Below are 25,940 nucleotides of genomic sequence, written 5' to 3' on the forward strand. Positions count from 1 at the left end.
TAACTGTAAAGGTTAACACAAAATTTTTAAATAAGTTTTTTTTTTCATTCCAGGTTACCTTTGCAAGTGCCACTTCTTTTCTTAAGAAGGTTCTTCCATTCTTTACATCAGTTCTTTAGGTATTATATTTCTAAAAAGAGAATCATCACAACTTTTCTTACACAAACAAAATCACATTTTTCGTTAAATGTACTGTGAAAAAAAATTAATTGCTGATTGTGTCTATGTTAAGACTTATGTCATTTTCGTGCATTGTTACCATCCACCTCTATTTTGTTAAAAATACTGCTAAGATTTTTTTCTGAGCTTATCTAGTTAGAAACTTTGCAGTAATTAATCTACCGTTCTCAGTCTTCAGTTACAGGTCCTTTATTAAAGGTTTTCGGAAAGTGTACTTTCATAACTTTTTTTTCCATTGAAATCTTTATATGGAAAGATCTTAATCCTAAGTACTATAGTGTAGCCAACATTCCCAGCAATAAATTTTGAAAGATTCTGTATGAGAATTTGTGAAAGAATAGTGACTAATTCAGGTACATAAAATTGTGTGTCTGAAGATATGTTAATTAAAAGAGTAGCTCTTTACATGTGGGGAAATCAACAGCCATTGTTACCTTCTACATGGTCAAGTCCAGAGGTATATGCTTTATTTCAAATGTGCTTCCTTTAGATTTTGTTGAGACAGCTTGGTTAGGTGAATTTAGCTTCATGATTTGTGACTATGTAAAAGGAAGGAAAGGTAAAAGATGGACCTTCCTTTTGTTTCTGCATTTCTTGCCATATATTTGGATTTCTGTCAGAGAAGAGGAGGTGTAACTCCAGCTGTAGGAGTCGTAATGCATATGGAAAGTTCAATGTAGGACTTCAGGACAGTGACAGTAAATGGAATTGTCACCTGCTATCTTCCATACTTTGCTCTGCAGTGAGACTTTCTGACGTTGAAATTTTTAAAGTTGTCTGATGGCAGTGTTCAGTGCTGAGGGACCGCATGCCTGTTCTGAACGGGTAGGAGGGGGGCAATATCTTTCAGATGCCAACTGAGGAGCTGCAGCTGATGGAGTTGCTGTTGTGAAGCTGAATAGTCATCAAACTGCATTTGTCCACAAGGAGTTGTGGCTGGCTTCAATTTGGAGTGTTTTATAATGCAGGTGTATTAAATGCCAGAGACAGAATAGTGCCTAGTGAAAATGTTAATTGAAACAGTTTTAGTGGTGTATATTACATGCTAGTATACAAAGCAGTGTTAGTGTTCTGAAACATGCCTAGAAGCATATAAGGCAATTGCACAGGTAAACAAGCTTTATGGTTATTATGGGGATCTTTTTGTACCAAAACTCTTGAGCAGGAGGCAAACATCCGTGAAGCTCCCGCTGAAACAGTTTGAATGGTGAAGAATTAATGCAGGACAAATTATGTTTAAATGCAGTACTTCTGCTGTAAAGAGCATAGCAGGCACTTTCCTCGCATTCCTCTGGTCCTTGCCTATTTATAATGAAGCCCGTTGCACGGCCAGCAGCTCTGTTTACTGCTGTATCATTTATAGCTGCACCTCGATAACTTCCTTTCTTTAACCCGGCCGGGCGCCCATCCCGAGCCGGCGGGTCTCGGTGCCGCCGTTCCGGGCAGGGGCGGCGCCGGCGGCTCCCGGTGCCGCCATTCGGGGCGCGGGGCGGGGCCGCTGCTGAGGGGTCGCCCATGGCGGGCGCGGGCGGGCGCGGGGCCTCGTCGGCCACCTCGGAGTCCTGCCCGAGCCGCGGCTTCTCCACGCCGGGCGCGGTCGGGCGGGCGGAGCGGACGCCCCGCTACACCCTGGGGCTGCTGCAGACGCCGCACAGCTCGGACAGCACCGGCGGCTCCTCAGGCGGGGGGGCGCGGCCGGGCAGCTCCAGCGGGGAAGGCCTCGCTCCCGGGCGCAGCGGGGCGAAGCCGGCGGTTTCCGATAGAGGAGGTGCGGTGTCGTCTCTCCACGGGTCTCGATCTCTTTCTTTATCCTCCTGCCCCCTGTGGTAGGGTCTGGTTCCGCAAGAGCTGTTACAAGCGGTGCTTACTGAGAGGGGGCAGCAGCAACCCACCATCCTAGGGACTTGTTTTTCATTTAGCTTGCCAGAACGATGGAATTCGTTAGCACTTCTGTAAATAAATCTCTGTTACTTTCTTTGGATAGTAGTATCTGGGTTCCCTGGTGGGATCAATAAACTGGTTTGAATTGCTGCACAGTATTTGCTTCGCAGGAGAGACTTGAACCACGTTCAGTTGGTGGGTTTTGGTTTTGTGTTGTTTTGGGGTTTTTTTCTTGGCCTTTGAAGTAGTTTTAAGTGCTTGTCATCCGTGATGTGTGGTAAGAACGTTATGGTCCTACAATGCAGCGCAGCTATTTGCCATACTTTACATAAAGCTGCTTTTAACACCAGACTGCTGCTCCCCGAGGACGAGACACCTCAACAACTGCATAAGGAAGATATGTGCATCAGTAGATCGGTCATAGGACTTGGTACTACTATCAAAGTCTGTATCTTGGCAGGCAGAAAAAAAACTTAAAGTTGAATTTTTTTTAGTGGAGAAAAACTATGAAAATAATTAGAAATTATTTTAACATTTGCTGAAATGCATTCTGAAGTATATATATCTCCATTATGCATAAATTGGAAAGTAAGAAAAAATGGTTTTGGATAATGTACATGATTACTGAGGAATCCTAAACAAAACCAAAATCCTCAAATTAGAATGCTAATTTCAATAGAGTATAACTTACTTGTTATGTTTGTTCAATAGGGCATAACTTGTTTTTTATTGCCTCTGCAAGTAATTCCCTTGTAGAAAATAATCATATTAATGCAAGCTTGTTTTCAAAACAGTCTGATTTTTTTATTTCATTTTGTACTCTGGAGAGCTTTTATAGAATGCCATTTTGCTGTGATATTTCTACTAAGAAAAATGAAGTTTAGTAAGCTGTATATTTGTATATTATTTTCTGAATAAAAACTTGTTGTGTCTTTTTTCGTAACTCGCTTCTTTCTCCCTCCCTCAGAATCATATTTTGGGGACAAAAGTTCTTGTGTAGAAAATGCTAACACATTGAATCTCACAAGTTCTTCTTCTGTGCGAGGCCTGAATAGCACATGTATTGGAAAAACACCCCTCTCTTCCAGTAGATCTGTTTGCAGAAGCCATACCCCTCTTATGGGATATTCCGGTAAGACTAACAGTTCTTACAGGAAATAATCCTACTTACATTTCTTATGTTATTTTGTTAAATACAGTTTAATTTTTTGGTGTGTTAAGATACTGAAATACATTGAAATAAATTTTAAAACACAACACAGACTGTGTTTTGTACTACAGAGGATGCTGGCAATGAACAGTACACCAACAGGAAAATACTACTTTAGATACTGAGGAGGTGTTTTGATATTGCATCCTCTTGTCACTTGCTTTGCATTTGTGTATGAATTATCAATGTAGTTAGAATTCAGACTTTTTTCAAATTGTCCAAAATTTAATTATATGTGTGGACATGTCAGTTGACATGAGGTCACTAAACTGAAGAGCCCAAATTCATGCAAATCTTTAATTGGGGCATCTTTTTAGGCTTGTAATGCATTGGACATCACATACAATATAATTCTCAAATTTCTTGATGCAAGTTTTATGCATTTTATGTTGGCATCTTCAGAGGTGTAGAACACTAGTTCTTCAGAACACTTACACAGTAGCTGATTGGGGGTACATTTTGCAGTGCTTTGTATGAACAAAGTTGTATTGCAGGATAACGATGCCTTGTGCCATGTTAAGTGTATCTGTGTGCTGTGCAAAAGTAGTGGGATTTAAAGTGAGTTATTTCACAGTCTGACTAATGATTATGAGTTCAGTCTTCAGTGTTCCTGAAGCCTACCTGTGTCTGTATTTGTTTATTCTTGCTCTATTGTTTGTGATGCTCCTTGATCAACCTTGCATTGATCTGTATTGACTGTAACTGAATATATGCGACTGTTTTACAGTTACATCCTCATCTGCAGTCTCTGCTCATAGTGTGGCATCGGTTATTGTAGCTGTAGTAGAAGGAAGAGGCCTTGCCAGAGGTGAAGTTGGAATGGCCAGTATTGACTTAAAAAATCCTGAGATGATATTATCACAATTTGCAGACAATACAACTTATGCCAAGGTATTTTATAGTCTAATTATTGTGACTTACTTTCTTGAAAAAAGCTTATGACTAAAGGGAAATTAAATATCTAGCTTGTGGAAGAGATTTCTCAAAAATGAAGGTTGAAGGTAACAAGTTCTAGAAAATGGGCAGTGTTGAAAGGGCTGCTGTTTTCTTTACTGTGCCTCAGTTTTAGAGAGGAGAGAATGTTTTTGCAAAATACACTTGTATATGGGAGTGAGACACCTTCCTTTGAAGAGCATTGGGCAATGTATGGTAGTAGAACTTGAAAATATTTTTCATCAGGCAAAAGAACTCTGAGAACTGAACTGCATAAATGTGTGTGTGTGGTAATTACAGGGCTGGCTTTGGTTGCAGAAATATTCCTTCTCAGTTTGAGATGAAATTCACTCAATTTACTGCCAAGTGTTCTGCTTACCAGCACTGCATATTCTACATTAATTTGGAGAGTAGTCTCTGTGGTTTTTGCAAGAGCATTAATGAAACATCTAATGTAATGTTTTTGTTGTAGTTACACATGCTAGAAAATAATGTGGCTTGTAGCATCTTTGCAATATTCAAAGAAACAAAAACTTACTTAGGAGAGTAAATAGCTATGACTCAGGATATAAACAACCATCAAATCTATTTACTAAAACAGATGTTTTATAATGTTATTTTTTTTTTATCATTACTGCTGTTAAGGCTTATCCAGCTCTTAACACACATAGCTACATATCGAACATGGCAGCTACAGAAATACTGCTGTAATGCACAGTACTAAAAATCAAAATTATGTGTGCCTTGAAAATGAGATTGCTTGAGAAAATGTAGACATTCAGATGATCATGTGGCAACTTAAATAACAATTCATTTAGAGGTTTAAATAAGAAAAATTTATTTGCTTGTTAGTAGGAAAAATCTTCTAATCAAAAGAATAAGACTAGAATTCTGCAAGGAAATGTCAGATTATTTTTGTGGAAATTGTTTTCTAATTTTACTAATGATTTCATAACAATTGCAGTTACTTCGAAGAGTAAAAGGTTTTTCTTTTTAGCAAGCAGTACCTATGTTTGTAGTCTAGAGTCTCCCCTGTTCTACTCTCTCAGGGTTAAGAACTGTGTTATTGTCCATGAAATTTATCTTTTTCAAACTGAGAAGTATTTTAGCTGCCCAAACTCTTTCCCCACCCCTCTACTTTTGGTTTTGTCTTGAATTTAATGATAAAATACAATTACTTCTCAGAAGTCTTTCATACCTTCTCTTTAAACTCTGATAACATGACTCTCTTCTTGGTAAGTTATCTTCTATAACAACCTGTCAGGCCATGGCCAGATTGTTCACTGTTGTCCTGTCTTACCATTGTAAAAGCTGGCATTTTTATTTGTAGAGATATGTACTTAATTTTTCATTTAGATTACTGAGTTCTCCATTCTGTGAACATATCTGGTACTGTATTCACCATCCAGTCAAAAAAAAAGAGATGCTGCTGTAAACTGCTTTTTCCCAAATGCACTACACAGCCTAATTTCTTGCCTCAATCTCTAACATGTTTAACAATACTATCAATACTAATTGATAGCATACTACAATAACACCTTTAACAATACTGACACACTTTAGTGATGTCTATCTGCTGATCAGCTGTTTTCTTACACTGTCAGAATCCATGTTTTGCTAGTGATTGGTATCCAGCTGTATTTTCTCTTTCTTGTCCACCCTTTTATTTTTGAATGTTCTGCAAATTAATTCAGTAAAGTTTTCTTGTATTCTTTAAATTCTTCAATATTTGTTTTAACTGTTACATCTCTGAAAATAAACTTCCCAATAACTAGGAGACATGAAGGGCAGTGACAGCTCTCCCACCCCGAATACCCTTAGATGATATATTTTGTGTATTTTTTATGCTTGTTCACCTTTCCATTGGGACATCATCTGTCCCTTCTTTCAGATCTTAACTTCTAAGCACTTAAAACATAGTCGGTTTTTTCATATTTCTCCCTTGAGAATTTGTGTATGCTGGTGTATGTGAACATAAATGCATAATTATGTTTGTCCTGTCTTACATAGTAAAAAATAGAAGAGCACGTAATCTACTTTAAATCCCTACAGGAGGTGTGTATAACATAAAGCTGGTTTAAATATGCACATATTAAGACTGATATCAGTGTTACAAGAGGAGGTTAGAACAAAATCTAAAAGGAGTCTCAATCGAAAGAGTAATAGCATTCAGACCTGTTGCATTGCTTCATCTTCCAGAGCACCATTAACCTTTCAGCTGCAAGCCCAGAAAGCTGCCATCTCTTGAAATAAGTCATCCTCCCATCATAGCCATGGATTATAGTTTTGGATATTTATTTCTTGCTTCAATGGCAGATATGATTCTCTGTTTAAATAATGGGGGATAAGCTCTAGTTTTTGTTTGTTTGGCTTCTTTTTTAAATTTAGTTTTATGTATATATAGATACATATGAATTTGACTCATTAGTGTAGAAGTTAGCAGAAAATTTGGTCTTCAATTGCAAGACTGGAACTGATTTTAAAATATTAAGGTTCTGTAATTCATTATTGCTGGTTCTTTATTGTCTAAAATATTTTAGATTATTTATGGTTTGATATTTTTTGTTCAGGTTATTACTAAACTCAAGATTTTAACACCATTAGAAATAATAATGTCAAACACTGCTTGTGATGCAGGGAACACAACAAAACTGTTCAGTCTGATTACAGAGCATTTCAAGGTGAGATCTTAAATTTCATTCCATGTTTTAGGGTTTTTGTTGGTCATTTTTATATGATTGTTGATTTGAGAGTTTTGGACAACTTTTAAAATGTTAAATGCAGACAGATTTTGTTTTCTTTGATTTTTGGGTCTAATTTTACCATGGCAAAGAATAATCAAAATGCAGCTCCCACACTGCTACTTCTAATCCTGACAGTTAAAGACACAAGTATATTACTGATTAAAGCTGAAAGTTTTGAATTTGTGGCATTGGGTGATTTGAGTAATACTGAACCTAGGAAAGATTCAGAAATTAAACAAAAATCCAGGATTTTCTTTTGCTTCTCCCTTCTTCTCTCAACGTGATAATTCAATGGGGCTGATGTATCACTGAATTGGAAAAAGAGCACTGGCAGGGTAAAAGCCTGTGAGATGACCCTAGTATATGTAATTTATGAGTTTTAAAGCCTCAGAACCTTTAAAATTACCTGTAGTAATTACTACCTGAATTGCTTCATGCCTACAGAGCTGATGGCCTCTTGAGTCCTCTTCTACTTCTAACCTCTCTCCTCCCTTTTGCTCATAAATCACTGGTGTATCTGCATTGAGTTACACTGACCTGCCTCTGCAAGTGAGCTCGAGTGAATACTTGTGAGAAGACAGATTGCAGAGTCAGTTGATAGATTTCTTAGAATACATATCACTGGAAAAATAGAGAAGTCTGTCTGATGTAACTTTTAAAACTATTTGCTTTCATCCCCATCTTCACAGAATGTGACTTTTACAACTGTCCAAAGAAAATACTTCAATGAAACAAAGGGTTTGGAATACATAGAACAATTGTGTGCATCTGAATTTAGCACCGTTTTCATGGAGGTTCAATCAAAGTATGTTTAAATAAGGAAAAGCATACTGTATCCAGATAAGTTTTTAACAACTTTTTACATTCTCACTGCATGAGCCTGTGTCTTGTTGCAAAAGTTAGAAAATCATAGCAGAGCTGTCCTTCTATTTTGCCATCTGGTGTTTCTGGTATATCTAGAAACCTTAATAGAAAGCCTGTTGTAGAGTTGCGTGATTTTTTGAGTTTCCACAGCTTTCCACTTTGTCCTTTTCATTCTTCCCTTAGAGATAAATTTGGAGAGCTATGATTGCCTTTCTTTCTGGCCTCAGCAAATGTTTTCCTTGTATCAACAATTTTAGGTAGTGATACTTGGTGACCAGGGTCTTAAAGTCACATATAACTACTGAAATATGTTATGTTCACAATACCGGCTATATAGTGTAGGGTGTACAGAGGCTCAAACATTCATGGATATTTGATTTGAAAGAATATATGTTCACTGGACATGTGTTAATGCATGTTTGAAATATACTGCTTTTTCAGTGCTATTAATCCCAGTAGTTGTCAAGCAGAAGTGTGAATGTTATTTCTGTTGTGCATGACTTTTGTGATATTTCAATAGCACTATTCAACATTCATTAAAGATTGTTTCTTTCCTAGGTATTACTGTCTTGCAGCTGCTTCAGCTTTGCTAAAATATGTTGAATTTATTCAAAATTCCGTTTATGCTCCTAAATCACTCAAGGTGCGTTTCCAGGGGAGTGAGAAAACAGCTATGATAGATTCATCATCAGCACAAAATCTTGAACTGATAATTAATAACAGAGATTCTCGGTAAGAATATTTTTGCAAGTTATGCTTTTATAAAGTTGTATTTCACTAAGTTTCCTTGACACTTGTGTCAAAGAGCTGACAATTATATTTATTTCTGTATGAAAGTATTTACATACCATTCAGAGCATTTAAAAACATATTTGGACAGAGAAATACATTACAATTCAGCACAAAATTTCTAGCATAGGAAATCCTACAAGTGAACTGTGGAAAGAGATGATGCATAGTCATCTTTACACTGATGTGTATATTTTATTCAGACTTGAAATTTATGTTTCTGCAAAATTTCATAGATTGTGAAATGAAAGAGGCAACATTTCTGCAAGAAGTTTCTTATGTTGTATTAAAATGCCTGTGCTTTACTTATTTTACACAAGATAAACGCTTCAGGCTTGAAAGGTTGTTTTGTTTTCCTTTAGCTCTAATAGTGGCAAAGAGATTAATTTCTACAACAATGGTAATGTGCAATGTGGCACTTGATTGTATGGTAGTTCTCTACAATGAGATCAATACTTGGAGGATTTCCTTCCTCAGGAGTTACATGCCCTCTAGGGAGAAGAAACTTCAAGGCTTATCATCTCCAGGCTGTTACACTTCTGGTTAGCAAGAGAAGTACTTGGAACTTGCATTTTGCTGGCTGTCAGGTTCTGAGATCCACCTCTGTTTAGATGTTCACTTAACCACCCTGATATAAAAAGGGAAACCTGAAGATTCCTCACTCTCGAAGTATTATTCATAGGAGCTTTCCCCCTGGGGAGATGTAGTAGAAACACAGAAGTCTTAGACTGGAAGGTATCTTTGGAGCAATATTTTTCTGAAAGCTGTTTAGCATTATTGGTGCAGAATTTTTGCTGATATAGTGGCAAGTGTGAATCAGCCACACATAGCTATTTCCATTACATAGATCTTACGGTGAAGCCTGGTTAGATATCTTTGTATCAGATATTAACAGGTAAAAGTTAATAGTACAGGCACACACTAGAAACATCTAAATCAAGTTTTTGTGCCAGTCTTAAATCTGGAGCTTGTCTCTCTTCATTTACTGTACAGGGAAATAAGTCCTCAGTTGCTTAAAGGTAGTCACTGTGGATACTATCTCAAATGTAGAGTTCCCCTTAAGTGTTTTCATGAGTTGCATCTTATGGTAAATATGCCCTGAATAAAACTGGTTTTGAATTTCCCCTTTTTTTTTATTATCTTGGCTGTTACCTTTTTCTTTTATGTTGTGGTATTTCAGGAGTTTCTGCTCTATCTGTCTATCTATCTATCTCATGGTGTTTGTTTTGTAAATTTGTATCAGATTTCTTCCTATTCAGGTTCTGGTTTAAATCAGTATGTTAATGTGGCCCCAGTGTTTTCATTGGCCTTCTTCCAGTCAACAGCATTGAAGGTTTCATCTTTCTAAAACTGTTTGGCCATGTGCTAGATGTAGATATTATAGGTGGCTTATTCTAGAAAGGTACAATCACCCTTAAGTATGAAACCCTGGGATATGTAACATGTAAAAGCAATACACATGAAATAATATTTATAAATCATAAACATGTTATTTAGCTCCTGTATTGACTGTAAATCAGTTCTTCAAAAAATAAAATCAAAGATTTTTTATCTTTTGGACTTCTAAGTATTTTAAATTATTTTCAGGAATGTATTTCTATGAAAATGTTCTGATTAGTATTTGATCTCTGATTATAATTTGTCTCCTTTTGTAGGATTGGTTCATTCATTTTTAATTAGTTTAACTGAGAGGAAAAATGTGAACTGCACCACTGCAGTAGCAATGGAATACTACTACAAAAAACGAGGAAAATACTAAGTAGAAATGTATTTCTAGACTTTGGAAAATTATATAATTGAGGGCTAATATTATATTAAACTACATTAAGTTATCTGACTTGCTAAACTGCTGTAGTTCATATAATATATTTGGCAAACAGGAAGATGCTGAGCATCCCAAAAACATGCCTCAAATTTATAGGATACTCTTACCTGAAAATGTCACTTGACATTTACCATCTCTTTCTTTGACGGGTGTATTCTTCAAATCCATTTTATTTTCAAAGGAATGCTCACACACTTTTTGGCATCCTAAATTACACTAAAACTCCTGGTGGAAGTCGAAGACTTAGGTCCAATATCCTGGAACCTCTAGTTGATGCTGAAACAATTAACATGAGACTGGATTGTGTTCAGGAATTACTCCAGGATGAGGAGCTCTTTTTTGGTCTTCAAGCAGGTAGTAGTTTATTTTTTAATACCTAATATTATATTTCTTGTTAAACATTTTTTCTAATATGGGAAAGAGTGTAATGTGACTCAATATGTTTGAAAAGTATTTTTTTAATGCTTTGTTGGGTGGCATAGTGGACACTTAATTTTTTGAAATAATCTATAATATCACAGATGTGATATTTTTCTCAAGTATTTTGCTAAGAAAAGTGAATTTCTCTGATGAGTTGTGTAGAAGTCAGTGAGCCCATAGCTTTTTCGAAGAATTGGAGTTTGTCTCTACCTCTGTGGCTAGGTATGCACTATGTTTGATGTATACAAGTATACATAAATTACACATTAAACATATAAAGACACTGCTGAAGTAATACTTGTGTATACATATTTTTTTCCTGTTGCTTCATAAAACATAGGGATCCAGAAAAACGTAAAATACAATGCCAGAGTATGAATTAGCCCACCTGAAGCTGGATCATGTAATCTTAATCTGTGAAATATGAATCAGTCTAAGAAAAAGAATATTTCTGAATTGACAAATGTCTACTTATATAATGATCACTACATGCTTAGGTATAGTAAATGTAATTATGACAAAATAATTTAGATAGCAGCTATTTTTAACCTAGTTTTTACCCTGTAAATAATCGATGAAGATAGCATGTAAGAAAAAGATTAGCATTAGTATCACTAAATAATTGTGTGCATTAAAAAAATAGATTTTATTACCATTTCAGTTCAATTTCTGATGTGTTTACTTTTGTTTTACAGTTATCTCAAAATTTCTGGATACAGAACAACTGCTTTCAGTTTTGGTACAAATTCCAAAGCAGGATACAGTATGTTTCAAAATACACCTTGACAATCAATTATCTGGTTATAACATGCAATATATAAATGTGATATCTATAAATATACATAATAATAATGGCCCATCTTCGCGAACGAAGATTTGGGGAAAGGTCTTTTTACCTTTCCAGCCTGCGCAATGGATTTTTTAGGTGAGACACAGCCTGCGCTGAACTGAGCCCACCCTTTAATCCTAAGGTTCATCTGCCGGGGCCAAGCAAGCTTGGACAATGGCAGTGAGGTCCTCAGGACGTAGGTTTGTTTAGTGTCCTTCTCATAGATGGATGGCCACACAGGGCTAACGACCTCCATCAGGCCAGGAGACCGGGGACTTGAACCCGTGGTCGCAGCAGTGAAAGTCCTGCACGCTAACCACTAGGCCACCAGGGGTCTCAAATATACATAATACATTAGAAAAAAAAGCTGCATCTTAAAAAGACATGGAATAATGTTATCACAGATTAAGTTTGTCTCTCAGTTTACAGCAGTAGATGATTCTTGTAGCAGAATGTTAGAAAAATTCATATTTGCATCAATATTATATTCATCTTAATTTATGCAAGTATACTTCCAAAAATGTTTACTTTTTCATCACTTCCCACCTTTATTCTTTATAAATGTACATCCTATTTGACAGTACTCAGATGAGAGAGAAGAATTTTCTTCACATCAGCATCAGTGGAAGAAGTGCATGGTGATTTACAGTCCTAGTGACTGTTACCTTTCAAAGCAAGATTTTTTTTTTCCATCAGACCTTGCCTTATATATCACTCTGTACATTAAAACAGATGTAATACAAATACCAAAATAGAGTAAGTATATGTGGCACACTACTGGATCTTGGTTCAGACTAGACATAACAGTTAACCACATTGAGCTTGAGATAACTGAACCTCAACTTTTTTCTGCTAAGCATGTTGTAACCAATGCATTATAAGTTATGTTTGCCTACTGTACTTGAGTAGGATATTTCTGCCAGTGCTTTTGAGGCTTATGCTTCCTTGTGTTTATATCTGTAGGCCAGCATCATAGATATATACAACTCTCTCACCTCTCAGTGTCTTCTCACATGCTGACTTTCCTGCTTAGATAAAGGACTTGTCTAATGCTAGTTAAAGAAATCAGGTACAGACTCCAGCAGGACTATAATAAATGCAGATAAATCTCTTTAATGACATATGCAAAACCCAGAATGTTTATTGCTCCCACCTTTCCTTGTAGACATCTGTAACGTGAATGAGAGATCATTTGTATGACTAAAACTGTCAGACTGGATGCTTTTATGTGTGCTCAGGGCCATGTACACCAAACCTTTTACTGCAGTGTTTTCACTGTTGACTGGTTCCAACATAGCAGAGCTCACTATCCACACATGAATGAACAGATGTGTTCATTCAAGTGCTAATTCAGTTTCTTTTATCAAACGCTAGGTTAACCCATTCAGTGTGTCTCATTCCTATTCTCCATAAAAATTTTCATTGTAAGCCTCCCACCAGTTAACAGAAGAGGTGCACATCTGAAAAGCCTAGAGTTTCAGTTACTGAAGTGTGAGCGATCTGTTCAACATGAGCCTTCTCTCATCCTAGGGAGGACTGTCAGTTGACAATCTTGCTGAGATGTGTTACTTGAAAAATTACATCACTGGTGAAATCAAATACTTCTTCTTACAAAGTTTACATATATAAGCAAATAAAAGGTATCTGGACAAAATAAACCCAACACAGATTTCCTTAAAGACCCTCTTGTCTCGATCATGAAAGATCCTTAGAAGTTGGTTCAGCATCCAACTTTTGGTAGAAATGAGGACCACCTCAATGTTTTAGGTGAACATTTATTTGTGCACTTACTAACTTGTCAAAGTGAGCTTATGAAGCATTTTAGGAATTTTCATTAAACTTATAAACCGGTTAGAGTTAAGAATATGAGTTCTACTAGTTCTTAAGTACTTTTTTAAACAGTCAGACATACAAATGCCTCAAATACTTGGAAAATTTTTCAACAGGTTAAAACGGCTGAATCAAAAATAACCAATTTAATCTACCTGAAGCATACTTTAGAACTTGTGGAGCCTCTGAAAGTAAGCTTTGTCCTCTTCTTTTTTTTTTTCTTTTTTTTTTTTTTAGTAAAGTACAGACCATTTTGTCCTTAGTTTTATGAAGTGCAGTTTGTCAATTTTCATAGAATATAGAATAGATTATCTTAAGTTGGAAGGGACCGATAAAGTAAAAAAAAAATACATGTATTTTGCAGAACACAATACTTCCAACAGTCTATTGATTCTTAAGCCAGTTGAAAATACACATTTGAGGCTGATACTCTGAAGAGCAGGATTCCTACCATTATCTGAATAATTGATGTTATAACAAACATTTAACTGAAACTCCTGCTCAGATTCCACAAAGTACTTAGCAACTGCTGATAAGCCTCACTGATAAGTGAATCCAAGAACTTTCAGTACTTTAAAAAGTCTACAAAAAGAAGTAACTGTTCATGTTCATATTTTAATCTTCAACAGGCTGCTTTAAGAAGCTGTAACACGCAGCTGCTAAAGGCTTATTACAATTCTCTTGAAGATACAAGGTATTTAATCGTAATACTTGAGCTAGTATGTTAGAAACTCATCTTAAAAGTGCCTGTAAGGTTAAAGGTGTTGCATCTTTGTTTATCTGTAGTTACAGGTACAGCTCAATTCTTTTGCCTAAAATCTGATTTTAATGGTCAGAAACTCCAATTTTCAACTAACAAATACAGGGAAAAAAGTAAAGGAGCTAGCTATGATACTGCAACTGATGATGAACTGAGCTCCATTAGAAATAATTCAGAAAAAACAAGTAGTGGTTTCCTAGAGTCCCCATAATAATGCAAAAATCAACTCTTGCTTGTATATTTGAGAAATAATTTGTATCTCTGGAAGATTATATCTCCCAGAGGTGTGAATAGTATCTTTGGTCAGACTTAGGTATAGTCATGCTTCATTCTGAGGTGAAAATAGAAATGAAATGTAGTGTTTCGTTTTAATAGTAGATAATTAGCTTCACTTATTTGTAATACTATTATTTGCAATACTATTTGTAGTTGGAGGATGATATTGCAAGTAAAAATCATCACGTATTATCTATCTAATTAGTGATACAATTAATATTGCAGATTTGGAATCATACTTGAAAAGATTACAACTGTAATTAACGATGATACAAGATATACAAAAGGATGTCTGAGTATGAGGACCCAGAAGTGCTATGCTGTTAAGCCTAACATCAATGAATTTCTTGACGTAGCTCGTAGAACATACACAGAAATCGTTGATGACATAGCAGGTATTTAGAAAGTAAAATTTTTGGTTTTTTGGAGTTCAAAGTACATTGCAGCTGGCATATAGAAGCTGTGTAATCATATGTGCTATGACTTTTGCAGATGTAAAAAGTATTTGTGTTAGTATAAATTGATTATCATTGATAAGCTATTGAAGTTCTTTTGAGATACTTACTGAGATGCTCCGTTTATAGATAAAAACTCAATTGTATTTTAATGAAGTTGAACAATTATATTGTGATTCCTGTATTGAAAGCTCTGTTGCCCCTTATCCTGTAAAAGTACAAAAAGTCTGAAGTAATGTAACAGAATTATTCCACCTAAAGCATTCTACATAAAACCTGTAAATCTTTGGTTCAGCTTCTTCATTTCAAATATCTGAGTTCTCGGTTCTTTATATTTTAAGCAGTCTTGATTTCTCTGTGGACTACCTTTTAGCTATATTAAGAGCTGGAAAATAAAAACAAAAGGAATTTTAGCATGATGTGTGTTATTGTGTTATAGTAACTTTCCTGTTTAAGTCAAAATAGAAGAAAAAAAATATCTTTTGAAATTGATTTCCTTTTTTTAGTATAAAATGTTGATTTCTAGCTAAGGGACCATCTTAGTTTAGTCTATAATTGGAAAACTAAAAGAGCATCAGAAACTTTAGCACCTGTCATTTGTTGTGAACTTCCTATTTCCTTCTAATCCTACATTCACACACAGTGAAAAATACAGATGCTACTGTTTTTTACTTCTGAAACCTTCCATTAACAGTATCCATCTTTGTACCAACACAAGTGTGTGTATGTACATGAAAGTATATAACGTGGGTTAAATCTTTCTTTGTAGGTATGATAACGCAACTTGCAGAAAAGTACAACCTACCAATGAAAACAAGTTTCAGCTCTGCTCGTGGATTTTTTATCCAGATGAATGCTGATTGTTCAATATTACCCAATGGCCAGCTTCCCTCAGAATTTACAAAGGTATCTGTACAAGATATGTTTTTTCATAATATATCTGTATACTTTATGTAAAATATATAATATATATTAATAAAGTACACACTAGACTGTAACAAGCAAAATCATTTCAGTGAAGATAGCTAGAAGTAAATGAAGGTTTAATTGGTATGTTTCTATAACTACCCTATTTTGAGTTATAGTTAATAGTCAGTTCCAGTTATAGTCAGAAATGTGCAATTACATGCGATTATGTTATGTGTAAATATGAAGTTATATATCTTGCTGATAACTGTTATCTGAAATGAATTTTTAATAAAAATTTATGGTAAAAAAAATTATATGGTAAAAATGAAACCAGGTGTTGTTCTTTCTCCTTTTTTACCCCCCATACCGTTCCCAATTTGTTTTTTTAGGAACTGTTTTTCTCTCTGATAATAAGGCAAGTTCTTATTGTTGGTTTCAATTCCCCATAGATCACTAAAATGAAAAATACATATAGCTTCACTTCAGCAGATTTAATAAAAATGAATGAAAGATGTCAGGAGTCCCTGAGAGAAATATATCACATGACCTACTTGTAAGTCCTGTTAAAACTACTTAATATTTGCTAACTACTTTTATTTTCTCCGATTAACAACTAATTACAGGTTTTTTTAAAGCTGTCTTTCTGTTATATCTAGTTACAGAAATAGTCCAAAGCAGCACTATTCATGTGTATGTTCTGAGACAAAAAAACCCAAAGTGTGTATTGTATTAAAGATGATTGCAGATATATAGGCATTTATTAATAACGTTGGTCATCATATTAATTTTTATGGGTGAATTATCTACACAAAATGGCACAATGAATGCATCAATTTTGCATTAATAATGCAGAATCATTACTTCCAATCAATTCCTTGTATTTGCAGTGGAACTGTCTATTGCTGTATCTTGTCCTTGCTGCATGTTATGTTGCTCTGCTGTCTGATTCAGAAGACTTACTAAAGTGTAATGTTGCCTGTCAGTTAAATGGAAATTCCTTCTAGCAGCCCTGTAAGTTTTTATTAACATGAAGGTCTACAGGAATTAGTCGCATTTCCCATGTTAATAAAACATGCTTGATACCATAGCTATATTTTTAGTTCATTCTCTTTGTGAAGCTTTCATATGAGCTGTTGGTATTTGAGGTATGTGTCTTGTGTCTGATAGCAGGATGGGATCTGAGATGATGGTATAAGATTTTAGTTTACTTCAAAGAAATTTACACATGTGCTCGCATCTGGCACATGAGACTGCGTTTTATGAGTGACTTTCTGTCCTAATGTATGCAGTACAAAGATCATAACTCCCTTATTTCTGTAAGTTGGATAAAGTGACAGTATGTGCCATGCAACAGCTAAATCAGTGTCTTATTTCAGAATAGTGTGTAAACTACTGCATGAGATCTATGAACATATTCATTGCCTGTACAAGCTGTCTGACATTGTGTCTATGCTGGATATGCTGCTTTCGTTTGCCCATGCCTGCACTCTTTCTGATTATGGTAAGTTCCTCCCTTCATTCTGTTATGGGCCAGATAAAGAGCCTTCTGTTGGAGAATAATCGGGCTGTTTGGTCTGGTTCTGTTTCTTTTTGTGAGTCTCAGTAGTCTTTAGTTGAGTGTCTCTGGTCTGTCTCCATTTTGTGCTGATGTTCTTTCTGTTTCTGTTCATTGAAAATAAATTCTTCCAGGTAGCTGCTGAAAGCGTTTACAGTCAGTCTTCTCAAGATAGCCAGTTTAAGTATATTTTGTTGGAAAGCATGAAGTCTGTGAACATTCTGAGTTTACACTTCTTTCTGTTCTAAAGGTAGCAAGATAATATGAGCAGGTCATCGCTGAGTTTATACCATAAAACAAAATATATGTCTACCTTTGTTTCTCTCCTTCAATGTCTTAACACTTTTAGACATTTTTGGAAGTAGAGCCTTCTGAGGAATCCAGAATTAAGTGCTCACTTGCGTGTTGTTCATCCTGCTTCCCTAGTCCAGTTCTGCAGTATATAAATGACCACATTGTCTTCTTTTACTGCTGGCTTGAGATACTTACCTACAGCACAAGATGGTGTAAATCAGGTCCAGAAGCCATCTCAGGATTCGTATTAACTTATCTTTACTGATGCTGCTGTGTAACCTCCAGTCCATAGGCAGAATCTGTTTACTTCACAGTAGGGACTGTGAACGTTTACGTGCTGATATATCAGCCACAGCATGTGAACTGATCTGTAAATTAACAGTAACTGATATGCTTGAGGCATCACAACCTTTTCCCAACAAGTGAATCAGAGCACAAGTTTTCTTCAGCAATAATCATAATACCAAAGCCATTCAGTGTCTCCAGTAAATCTGCAACTGCAGTTTGTGTAGCCAGGCACGAGTGTGTGCCCACCAAAAGAAATGGACTGTCACTTGTATCTTTCAGTCCCTTTGCCGCTTGACTTTCTCATCTAAATTATTAAATCATAGAATGATTTGGACTGGAACGGACCTTAAAGATCATCTCATTCCAATCCCCTGCCATGGACAGGGATGTCACCCATTAGATCAGGTTGCTCAGGGCCCATCCAGACTGGCCGTGAAGACTTCTGGGGACTGGGCATCCACAGCTTTTCTGAGCAACCTGTGATAGTGCCTCACTACCCTCACATGGAAGTATTTCTTTCCAATATCTTTCAGTTTGAAGCCATTCCCCCTTGTCCTATCACTACATGCCCTTGTCAAAAGTCTCTCTCCAGCTTTCTTGTAGGTCCCCTTCAGGTACTGAAAAGGCCACAGTAAGGTCTTCCCCAAAGCCTTGCCTTCTTCAGGCTGAACAATCCCAATTCTCTTAGCCTTTCCTCATAGCTGTGGTGCTCCAGCCCTCTAACCATCTTGGTGGCCTCCTCTGGACTCACTCCCAACAGGTTGATGTCCTTCCTGTGCTGGGGACCCCAGAGCTGGAGGCAGCACTGCAGGTGGAGTCTCACTTGAACGGGACAGAGGGCAGAATCCTCCCCGGCACCTGCTGCCCATGATGCTTTTGATGCAACCCAGAATACAGTTGACTTTCTGAGCTGCAAGTGCACATTGTGGGTTCATGTCCAGCCTTGCATCGTCAAATGGATCTTTGTAATATGGTAACATAAAACTAGAAGGAATACTACTTCCTTGTTTCCCATGCATATATAAGATACATACGCAGGAGTGAGTCCACAACCCCTGTACTTTATATGCTTGCAGCAGTATAAAAATAACTACTTTAGTTCTTTGTATTTTTCTTTATTACTGGAGTGCAACCCTACTCACTAGAGAACACAAACATAAAATGTTAATTTAGAAATGAAGTTTTAGTTATCGGTTTCTTTTTGTAGTAATAAATCATGAAGACTTGCATGGCAGTCAGAATGTATACCTGAAAGTGGTTGACAATTCTTCCTGCATGTTGGTCTTGCTCACTACAGGAAAGTAAAAACTGGGACATCAAAACCACAGAGTTTGACTTCGGCTCTTGCAACAATTAACTTTATTTAAGAACATACTAGTTCAATAATGTAAGGGTTTTCATACTAACTCCACAGTGTCTTATATCTTTTTTTCTCTTTTAGTTCGTCCAGAATTTACGGATACTTTAGCAATCAAGCAGGGATGGCATCCCATTCTTGAAAAGATAGCTATGGAAAAACCTGTGGCTAACAACACGTATCTGACAGAGGGCAACAATTTTGTCATTATTACAGGACCAAATATGAGTGGAAAATCAACATACCTAAAACAGATTGCACTCTGCCAAATTATGGCACAGATTGGTGAGTGAGAGTGTACAATATTAGTAATCTTTTGCAGCACATTTTTTTTTCTGGCTAAAAATTTTTATAAAGTTGAATGATTTGGCTTCTAGAATAACATTTTATCTAAATGAAATAGTAACAGGTAATTAGTAGTCTGTTTGCTCCTACCAGCTCTTGTGTTGCTGACAGAGTAAACTACAGGTTTTGCATCTGCCACTGGAAACTTACGGGGCCCCTCTGTGTACCTGGAAGGCTCCCCAGTCTATCTTTAGAGAAGCACAGCTGTATGGTCTTAATTCTTTGGACCACCGTAACTCAATCCAGCACCTTACACTAGATTGATACTAAGTGTCCTTGAAGTATTCTGGTCAGACATAGGTGTGTTAGTCTTCCAAAAGGAAGAGATGACCTTGAGCATACCTCAGTTATGTAGAGAAACATGTTTCCAGACAAGTATAATTAATAGATAAATAAGCAACTATTTCAAATAAAAGTAGTAATGAATACTGCAAGGTTCTGTTACTAAGATTATAAAAGTAAACCAACTAAATCTAACTAAGACTCATCCCTATATTCAGGAATTCCTCGTGACCTTTTTCTTAAAGCTAAGTCTGATGGCACTGGACAAAGACCTTAATAGGCTGATTCTAACTCTACTAGAATGAAATTACTTAGTAGTGGAGAAAAAAAGTTATCCATCATGTGTTTGTGGGTTCAGTCCCCAAAAATTTCAAGTTCTTGAGGAATTGCCCTCAAAAACAGGAGTTTAATATGAATAAAGGAGACTATAAAGTATCTTTGCAGATTTCTTGTTATTTTCTGTTTGGTAAAACTAATAGGCCTCGAAGTCTGATAAAGGCAATATAACCTTGGGTTTGAGAAACTAAGATTTCTTGTGATTAGTAAATCAGTGGTTACAGAAATGTAAATTAATCCTAGTATTTATTCTCACTTTTTCATACCTTTAAACTGACACAAGCTTCAGGCATATGATTTCTTAAAGGTTTTTTAATATGCTTCTTTAATTATTGTATCTATATAATAATTTTTTTCTTATAAAGTCATGGTAGAACATAATCTTATGAAACTTTATCAGGTAAGGTGCATTCTCTACTGTGCATAAAAACCAAGTGTAAAATTATTTTTTTTCCCCTCTGACATATTCAGGCAAATATCACACCAAGAAAAGAAACTTACATTTTACTTGCTTTGTAGGTTCTTATGTACCAGCAGAGTATTGTTCTTTTCGAATTGCAGAGCAGATTTTTACCAGAATAGGTATGGATGATGATATAGAAACAAATGCATCAACATTCATGAAGGAAATGAAAGAGGTATTGAACATAGCTAATCCAGGGTCAAAGGCCCATTTTTACTGTTAAACTAATAGAAATTATACTAGTATATTTCTACTGAAATAGCATACTTTGAAAAGTAGTCCAAAATACAGCCTTCATCTCTTTGATAATAAACCACAGAAAACCAGGCATATCTTAAATTAAAAGATACTACAATGTAAGAGTCAGTGCTCTGTTTGATAGCAGTTTCAACAGTTTTAGTTTTGCTTAAACCTTAAATGATTATTTGTAGGGGCCTAAGTCCTCTCAATTCCCTCTCCCAAACTGATATAATTTTGAAGGAAAGTGGTATGTTCAATGGAAAAGAGAAAGAGTGCTGTAGTATTTGCTTGATCAGAATTGACAGCTGTTTGAAAGCTTTGAAAAGGTAAAAGTTGTGTATTTGATGAGATTTTTTAAAATTTCTGTGGTTTCATCTGAATAACACAAAATTTTCCTATTTTTTAAAAATGCCTTTATGGGAATGATAACACATTGAATATTTTCCTAGATAACATACATCATACAAAATGCTAATGATAAATCACTCATCATAATTGATGAACTTGGCAGAGGTACCAGTGCTGAAGAAGGTATTGGCATTTGTTATGCTACCTGTGAATATCTGTTGAATTTAAAGGTAATTCTGTTTTGAAAGAAATTTAAACCTTAGAATTATGTTGTCATCCTGAAAGTAAATATAGTATTTTCTCATAATTTAACATCAGTTTTGTAGAGATTTCTTGCCTAAATATGATATTTTTCATAATGGGTGAATAATAAGAATTGTGATGATAGAGGAAAAGTGCTGATATAAGCTGCACTTCTGTTCACTGGTTGGTGTGGTTTAACCCCAGCAGGCAGCTAAACACAACCCAGCTGCTCACTCAATCCCCCACGGTGGAATGGGGGGGAGATCAGAAGGGTAAAAGTGCAAAAACTTGTGGGCTGAGGTAAAGACATTTCAGTAGGTAAAGGACAGCTACATGCACAAGCAAAATAAGAAACTCATTCAGTACTTCCTATGGGCAGGCAGGTGCTCGGCCATTTCCAGCAAAGCAGGGCTTCGTTACACGACTGTTACCATAACTCTGAATGTCCGTCCCTTCTCCTCCTCCTTTGCAGTTTTTATTGCAGTGTTGGATGCTCTGAGATACCCCTGGGGTCAGCTGGGGTCAGCCATCCTAGCCGTGTCCCCTCCCAGCTCCTCGAGCACCCCCAGCCTGCTCACTGGCAGGGCAGGGTGAGGAGCAGAACAGCCCTCGGTGCTATGCAAGTGCTGCTCAGCAGGACCTAAAACCTGGCTGTGTTACCAGCACTGTCTTGGTCCAAAACATAGCCCAGCACAAGTTTCTATGAAGAAAACTAACACTAGTCCATCCAAAACCAGTACACTGTGTCACCACATCTTTCCAACTTGCTGGGAAGCTTGAATTTTTGTCAAGAAAGAGAATAACCCACTCTCTTTAGTTTTGTTTAGTACAGCTTTATGCTTCAGTGTTAAAGGTGAACCTCTTCACCTAGTGGTTACCTTTCAAAGTACACAACTTCTGAACTGATCACAGAGGTTAAAGGCTTTAAAAAAGGGGAATATGGTTTTAGATGGGTTGAAAGTTTCACCTCTAGTATTACTAGTTATGTGATCAAGCTCAGGTTGCTGTTAGCTTTTTGAAGTAAGTGTGCAGATGTTTGTTTTTCCTCAAAGTTTATTCAGAGTACTTTGTGGGCTTTTTGGTTTGAAAAGCTCAGATATTTTCTGTCACTTGTACTTTTGATAAAGCATTCCTTGAGAGTATTAAGCAACCATTTGACAATCATTCAAATTAACACTAGTCAGATTTTGTAAGCATAATGGGTTTCCTTTTGCTTCTGTTGTTGTTTTCCTCCTGTTGAGAAAGGAGCAAGAGAATCCCCAGTTGGAAAAGATATACTTGCCAATGGTAGAACTCATCACTTAAAGATTTTAATTTGCTTTAGTAATTTGAAGATAGCTTTTCAGTGGTTTGGAGGAAGACCTGGACATCTGTGAGATAATGTTTCTTATTTATTGTAATTTATTTCAGGATTATTTCCGAAATAATTTTTCTTTCTTATTTCCTTATTTAGGCATTTACACTGTTTGCTACACATTTCCTGGAACTGTGTCATATGGATGCTTTGTATCCCAATGTGGAAAATTACCATTTTGAAGTGCAACATGTGAGAAGCAGTGCTGGGAATAAGGAGAAAATTGCTTACACTTACACACTTTCTAAAGGATACACAGAGGAAAAGAACTATGGTAATGGATTCTGCTATGGAATACTGTTTCATTTATTACGCATGGAAGAGTACTTTTCTGATGACAGTTTCTGCTGAGCTTGTATCTCTCTCTATCAAAAAGAGATACAAAGATCTGCAGATCTATAGTGTGTTCCAAATACTTGTGTGTTCTAAGTAACCATGTAGTAAGATAGTAGTTCCGGGAAGTATGAAGACTTTACAAGTAATTTCGTAGTGAAAAAAACATTTTACTAATGTCAGTAGCTACTTGATTCATGTGTGTCTGAATGAGTTGAGCCACTATTGGATTATGGGTCAATAAAGGAGTGAGTGACAGTAAGGCATAGCTACATGTTTTAAAGATTTACAGAAATCTGTATGTTTCCAAATACTAGATTCTGATGTTGAATCCTTGATTTAGGTAACATTTAATCAATAGGAAATTATCTACACATGACTTTTGCAAGCTAGTGGTAACAGAAGACTAGAAATTATTCCAGTCAAGCTTCAATTACCTGGACTTAAAACATTTCTTAATTTTAATTTCAGAATAAGTTTGTTTACCTTTGGCAGCACAGGCTCAATTTTAGGTGCTACACGACCACTAACTCAGAAGAATTGTATGTTTGGAGAATATTCTCAGAGAAGAGGAGACCTTTAGAAGCTCTGTGTTGGTGTCTTGGCTTTAGCTTATTTGAGCAAAGTTGCATTCTAAGAAAGAGTGCAAGGGCTCTTCATGACCCTTTTTCATTTTTAACCCTACAGTGTTAAAGCACCCAATGAGCCTCAGGCTTTCCTCAGAACATTCAGGGGCACAGGCAAAGGAAAAAGTTAAAAAATCGTGTTAGGGCACAAAAAATACTTTACATCTATTTCTTACCCTGAGTATCTGGAAGTTTGGCTATTGTCAACAAAGTAGAAATTGGAACATGACATCCATATTCACTGGATGTGTGGATTTAATGGAGAGTGCAATTAGCATAACCTCAGTATTTTCTGGCCTGCCAAATTAAAAGACTAAACTAAGAAAGCTGTTAACACCACCTAGCCATGATGAACTCTCAAAACCATATTGTTACTAACAACAACAAAAAAAAGGACACTAAGAAAAAAATGTACCAAAATTATTTTAATAAAATTTAAATCTTCACCCTTTAAAAAAATAGGCTAAGTTAATCCTGGAAGATATAATGTGGAAGGTAGAAATAAAAATTACATCAAAAATCCTGACTCATGTTTTATATGTTTAGGACTAAAAGCTGCAGAAGTTTCCTCCCTACCATCATCTGTAATTTTGGATGCAAAGGAAATCACAAATCATATTGCAAAACAAATTTTGGTATGTAGTAGAAGATTGTAATGCTGTAATTCACAGTTTTTATAAAACTCAAATATATTTTCAGTTTCTGAAAGGATACAGGATAAGCACTGCCTATAGAAGATAGATTTCATTAAAATTTATATTTCTGGAACCAGTTATAAAAGGTTATACTGAAGGTCACTGTTAGGTGACAATAGAAGACAGCTGTCAGGGTAAAACTGTATTGGATACAATGTTTGTATACAAACTCAGAATTGGGAGATCTAAAATAGGCTGGAAAATAGCTAATATTAGTATTTTAATAATAGAACATAATTTATTTCATATTTTAATGCATGTATATTTTTAAGAGCAGCACAGGCAGAAGAGCACTCCTGAGATGATGAAACAGAGAGCTGTGTACCATTTAGCAATGAGATTGGTTCAGACTGCCAGAAACTCTCGGTTGGACCCTGACAGTTTGCGTATATATTTGAAAGGCCTGAAGAAAAAGTATGAAGCCAGTTGCCCTGCACCTGGAAAAAATGATGAGCAACAGTAACGTGTGACAAAGGCCATTGCTCTAATTTTTACAACTGCAAGATGATTCTGGTTTTCCCCCCGTAGTGTTAGAAAACACTTCACATGGTTTTAAATTTTTAATTCTTAGTCTATATTATACTCACTAGTGGAAGACCATATCCTTTTTGGGTTTTTTCCGCAAAACATACTTGGAATAAAAGCATTTACTTCTATGAGGAACACAATTCTTTTTGACAGTAAATTATATAATTTTAGTTATTTCAGAGACCAAAAAAGTTATATAATATATAGTGTTTTATGGATGATAAATCTGTTACTACAGTTTTTACATCTGATACAAAAGATCTTGCCTAAGAAAAAGCACTTTGAAAGAGATGGTCCACTTGTCCTGCATGGGCAAGCTCTACTTGCACTGTTGACATGCATCCAGAAATCCTGTTGTTCTCTAGTCAAGGAGGGTTCTAACTCCTGAGTCATTGTGTGTAATCTAATGTAATATAGGCAGTCCAGGTCTGCTGCCCCTTGAGAATTGGGCAACCAGAGCATTTTTGTAACAGTAACAGTAAATTACTGTGGTATTGACACTGTTGATCAGTTTTTGTTTAGAAAGTGAGTAACAGGAAATCAATAAAGTTGAATATCATTCTTCCTTGATTTTTTTTTAGCACTTCATTGTGTGACTGTAATTATGTATTCCAGCTTGAAGGAGTTTATCTTTTCTCCCTCCCTTCTAACCAACTTTGGCTAAGAGGTCCTATATATTTCTCTTATATATGTGTGTGTGTGTGTGTGTATACAGAATTTATTATACATATAACTATAAAATGGGTAA

General features: G+C 36.0%; 1 protein-coding gene across 1 annotated transcript; it reads left to right on the forward strand.

The window, feature by feature from the left end:
• Positions 1 to 1,695: 1,695 nt before the first annotated feature.
• On the forward strand, positions 1,696 to 25,751 carry MSH4 (mutS homolog 4). Its single transcript, XM_027694195.1, has 20 exons — positions 1,696 to 1,948; positions 3,029 to 3,193; positions 3,999 to 4,162; positions 6,775 to 6,885; positions 7,638 to 7,753; positions 8,371 to 8,544; positions 10,608 to 10,780; positions 11,542 to 11,609; positions 13,622 to 13,696; positions 14,135 to 14,199; positions 14,767 to 14,936; positions 15,766 to 15,902; positions 16,355 to 16,458; positions 17,282 to 17,406; positions 19,484 to 19,684; positions 20,882 to 21,000; positions 21,515 to 21,643; positions 23,110 to 23,284; positions 24,516 to 24,604; positions 24,942 to 25,751. Exons 1-20 carry the CDS (start codon positions 1,696 to 1,698, stop codon positions 25,125 to 25,127), a joined length of 2,799 nt encoding a protein of 932 aa, XP_027549996.1. The 3' UTR covers positions 25,128 to 25,751.
• Positions 25,752 to 25,940: the final 189 nt, after the last annotated feature.

Source organism: Neopelma chrysocephalum, unplaced genomic scaffold (assembly GCF_003984885.1).
Source record: "Neopelma chrysocephalum unplaced genomic scaffold, ASM398488v2 Primary Assembly neopelma1_97, whole genome shotgun sequence".
In the NCBI taxonomy this organism is placed as follows: domain Eukaryota; kingdom Metazoa; phylum Chordata; class Aves; order Passeriformes; family Pipridae; genus Neopelma; species Neopelma chrysocephalum.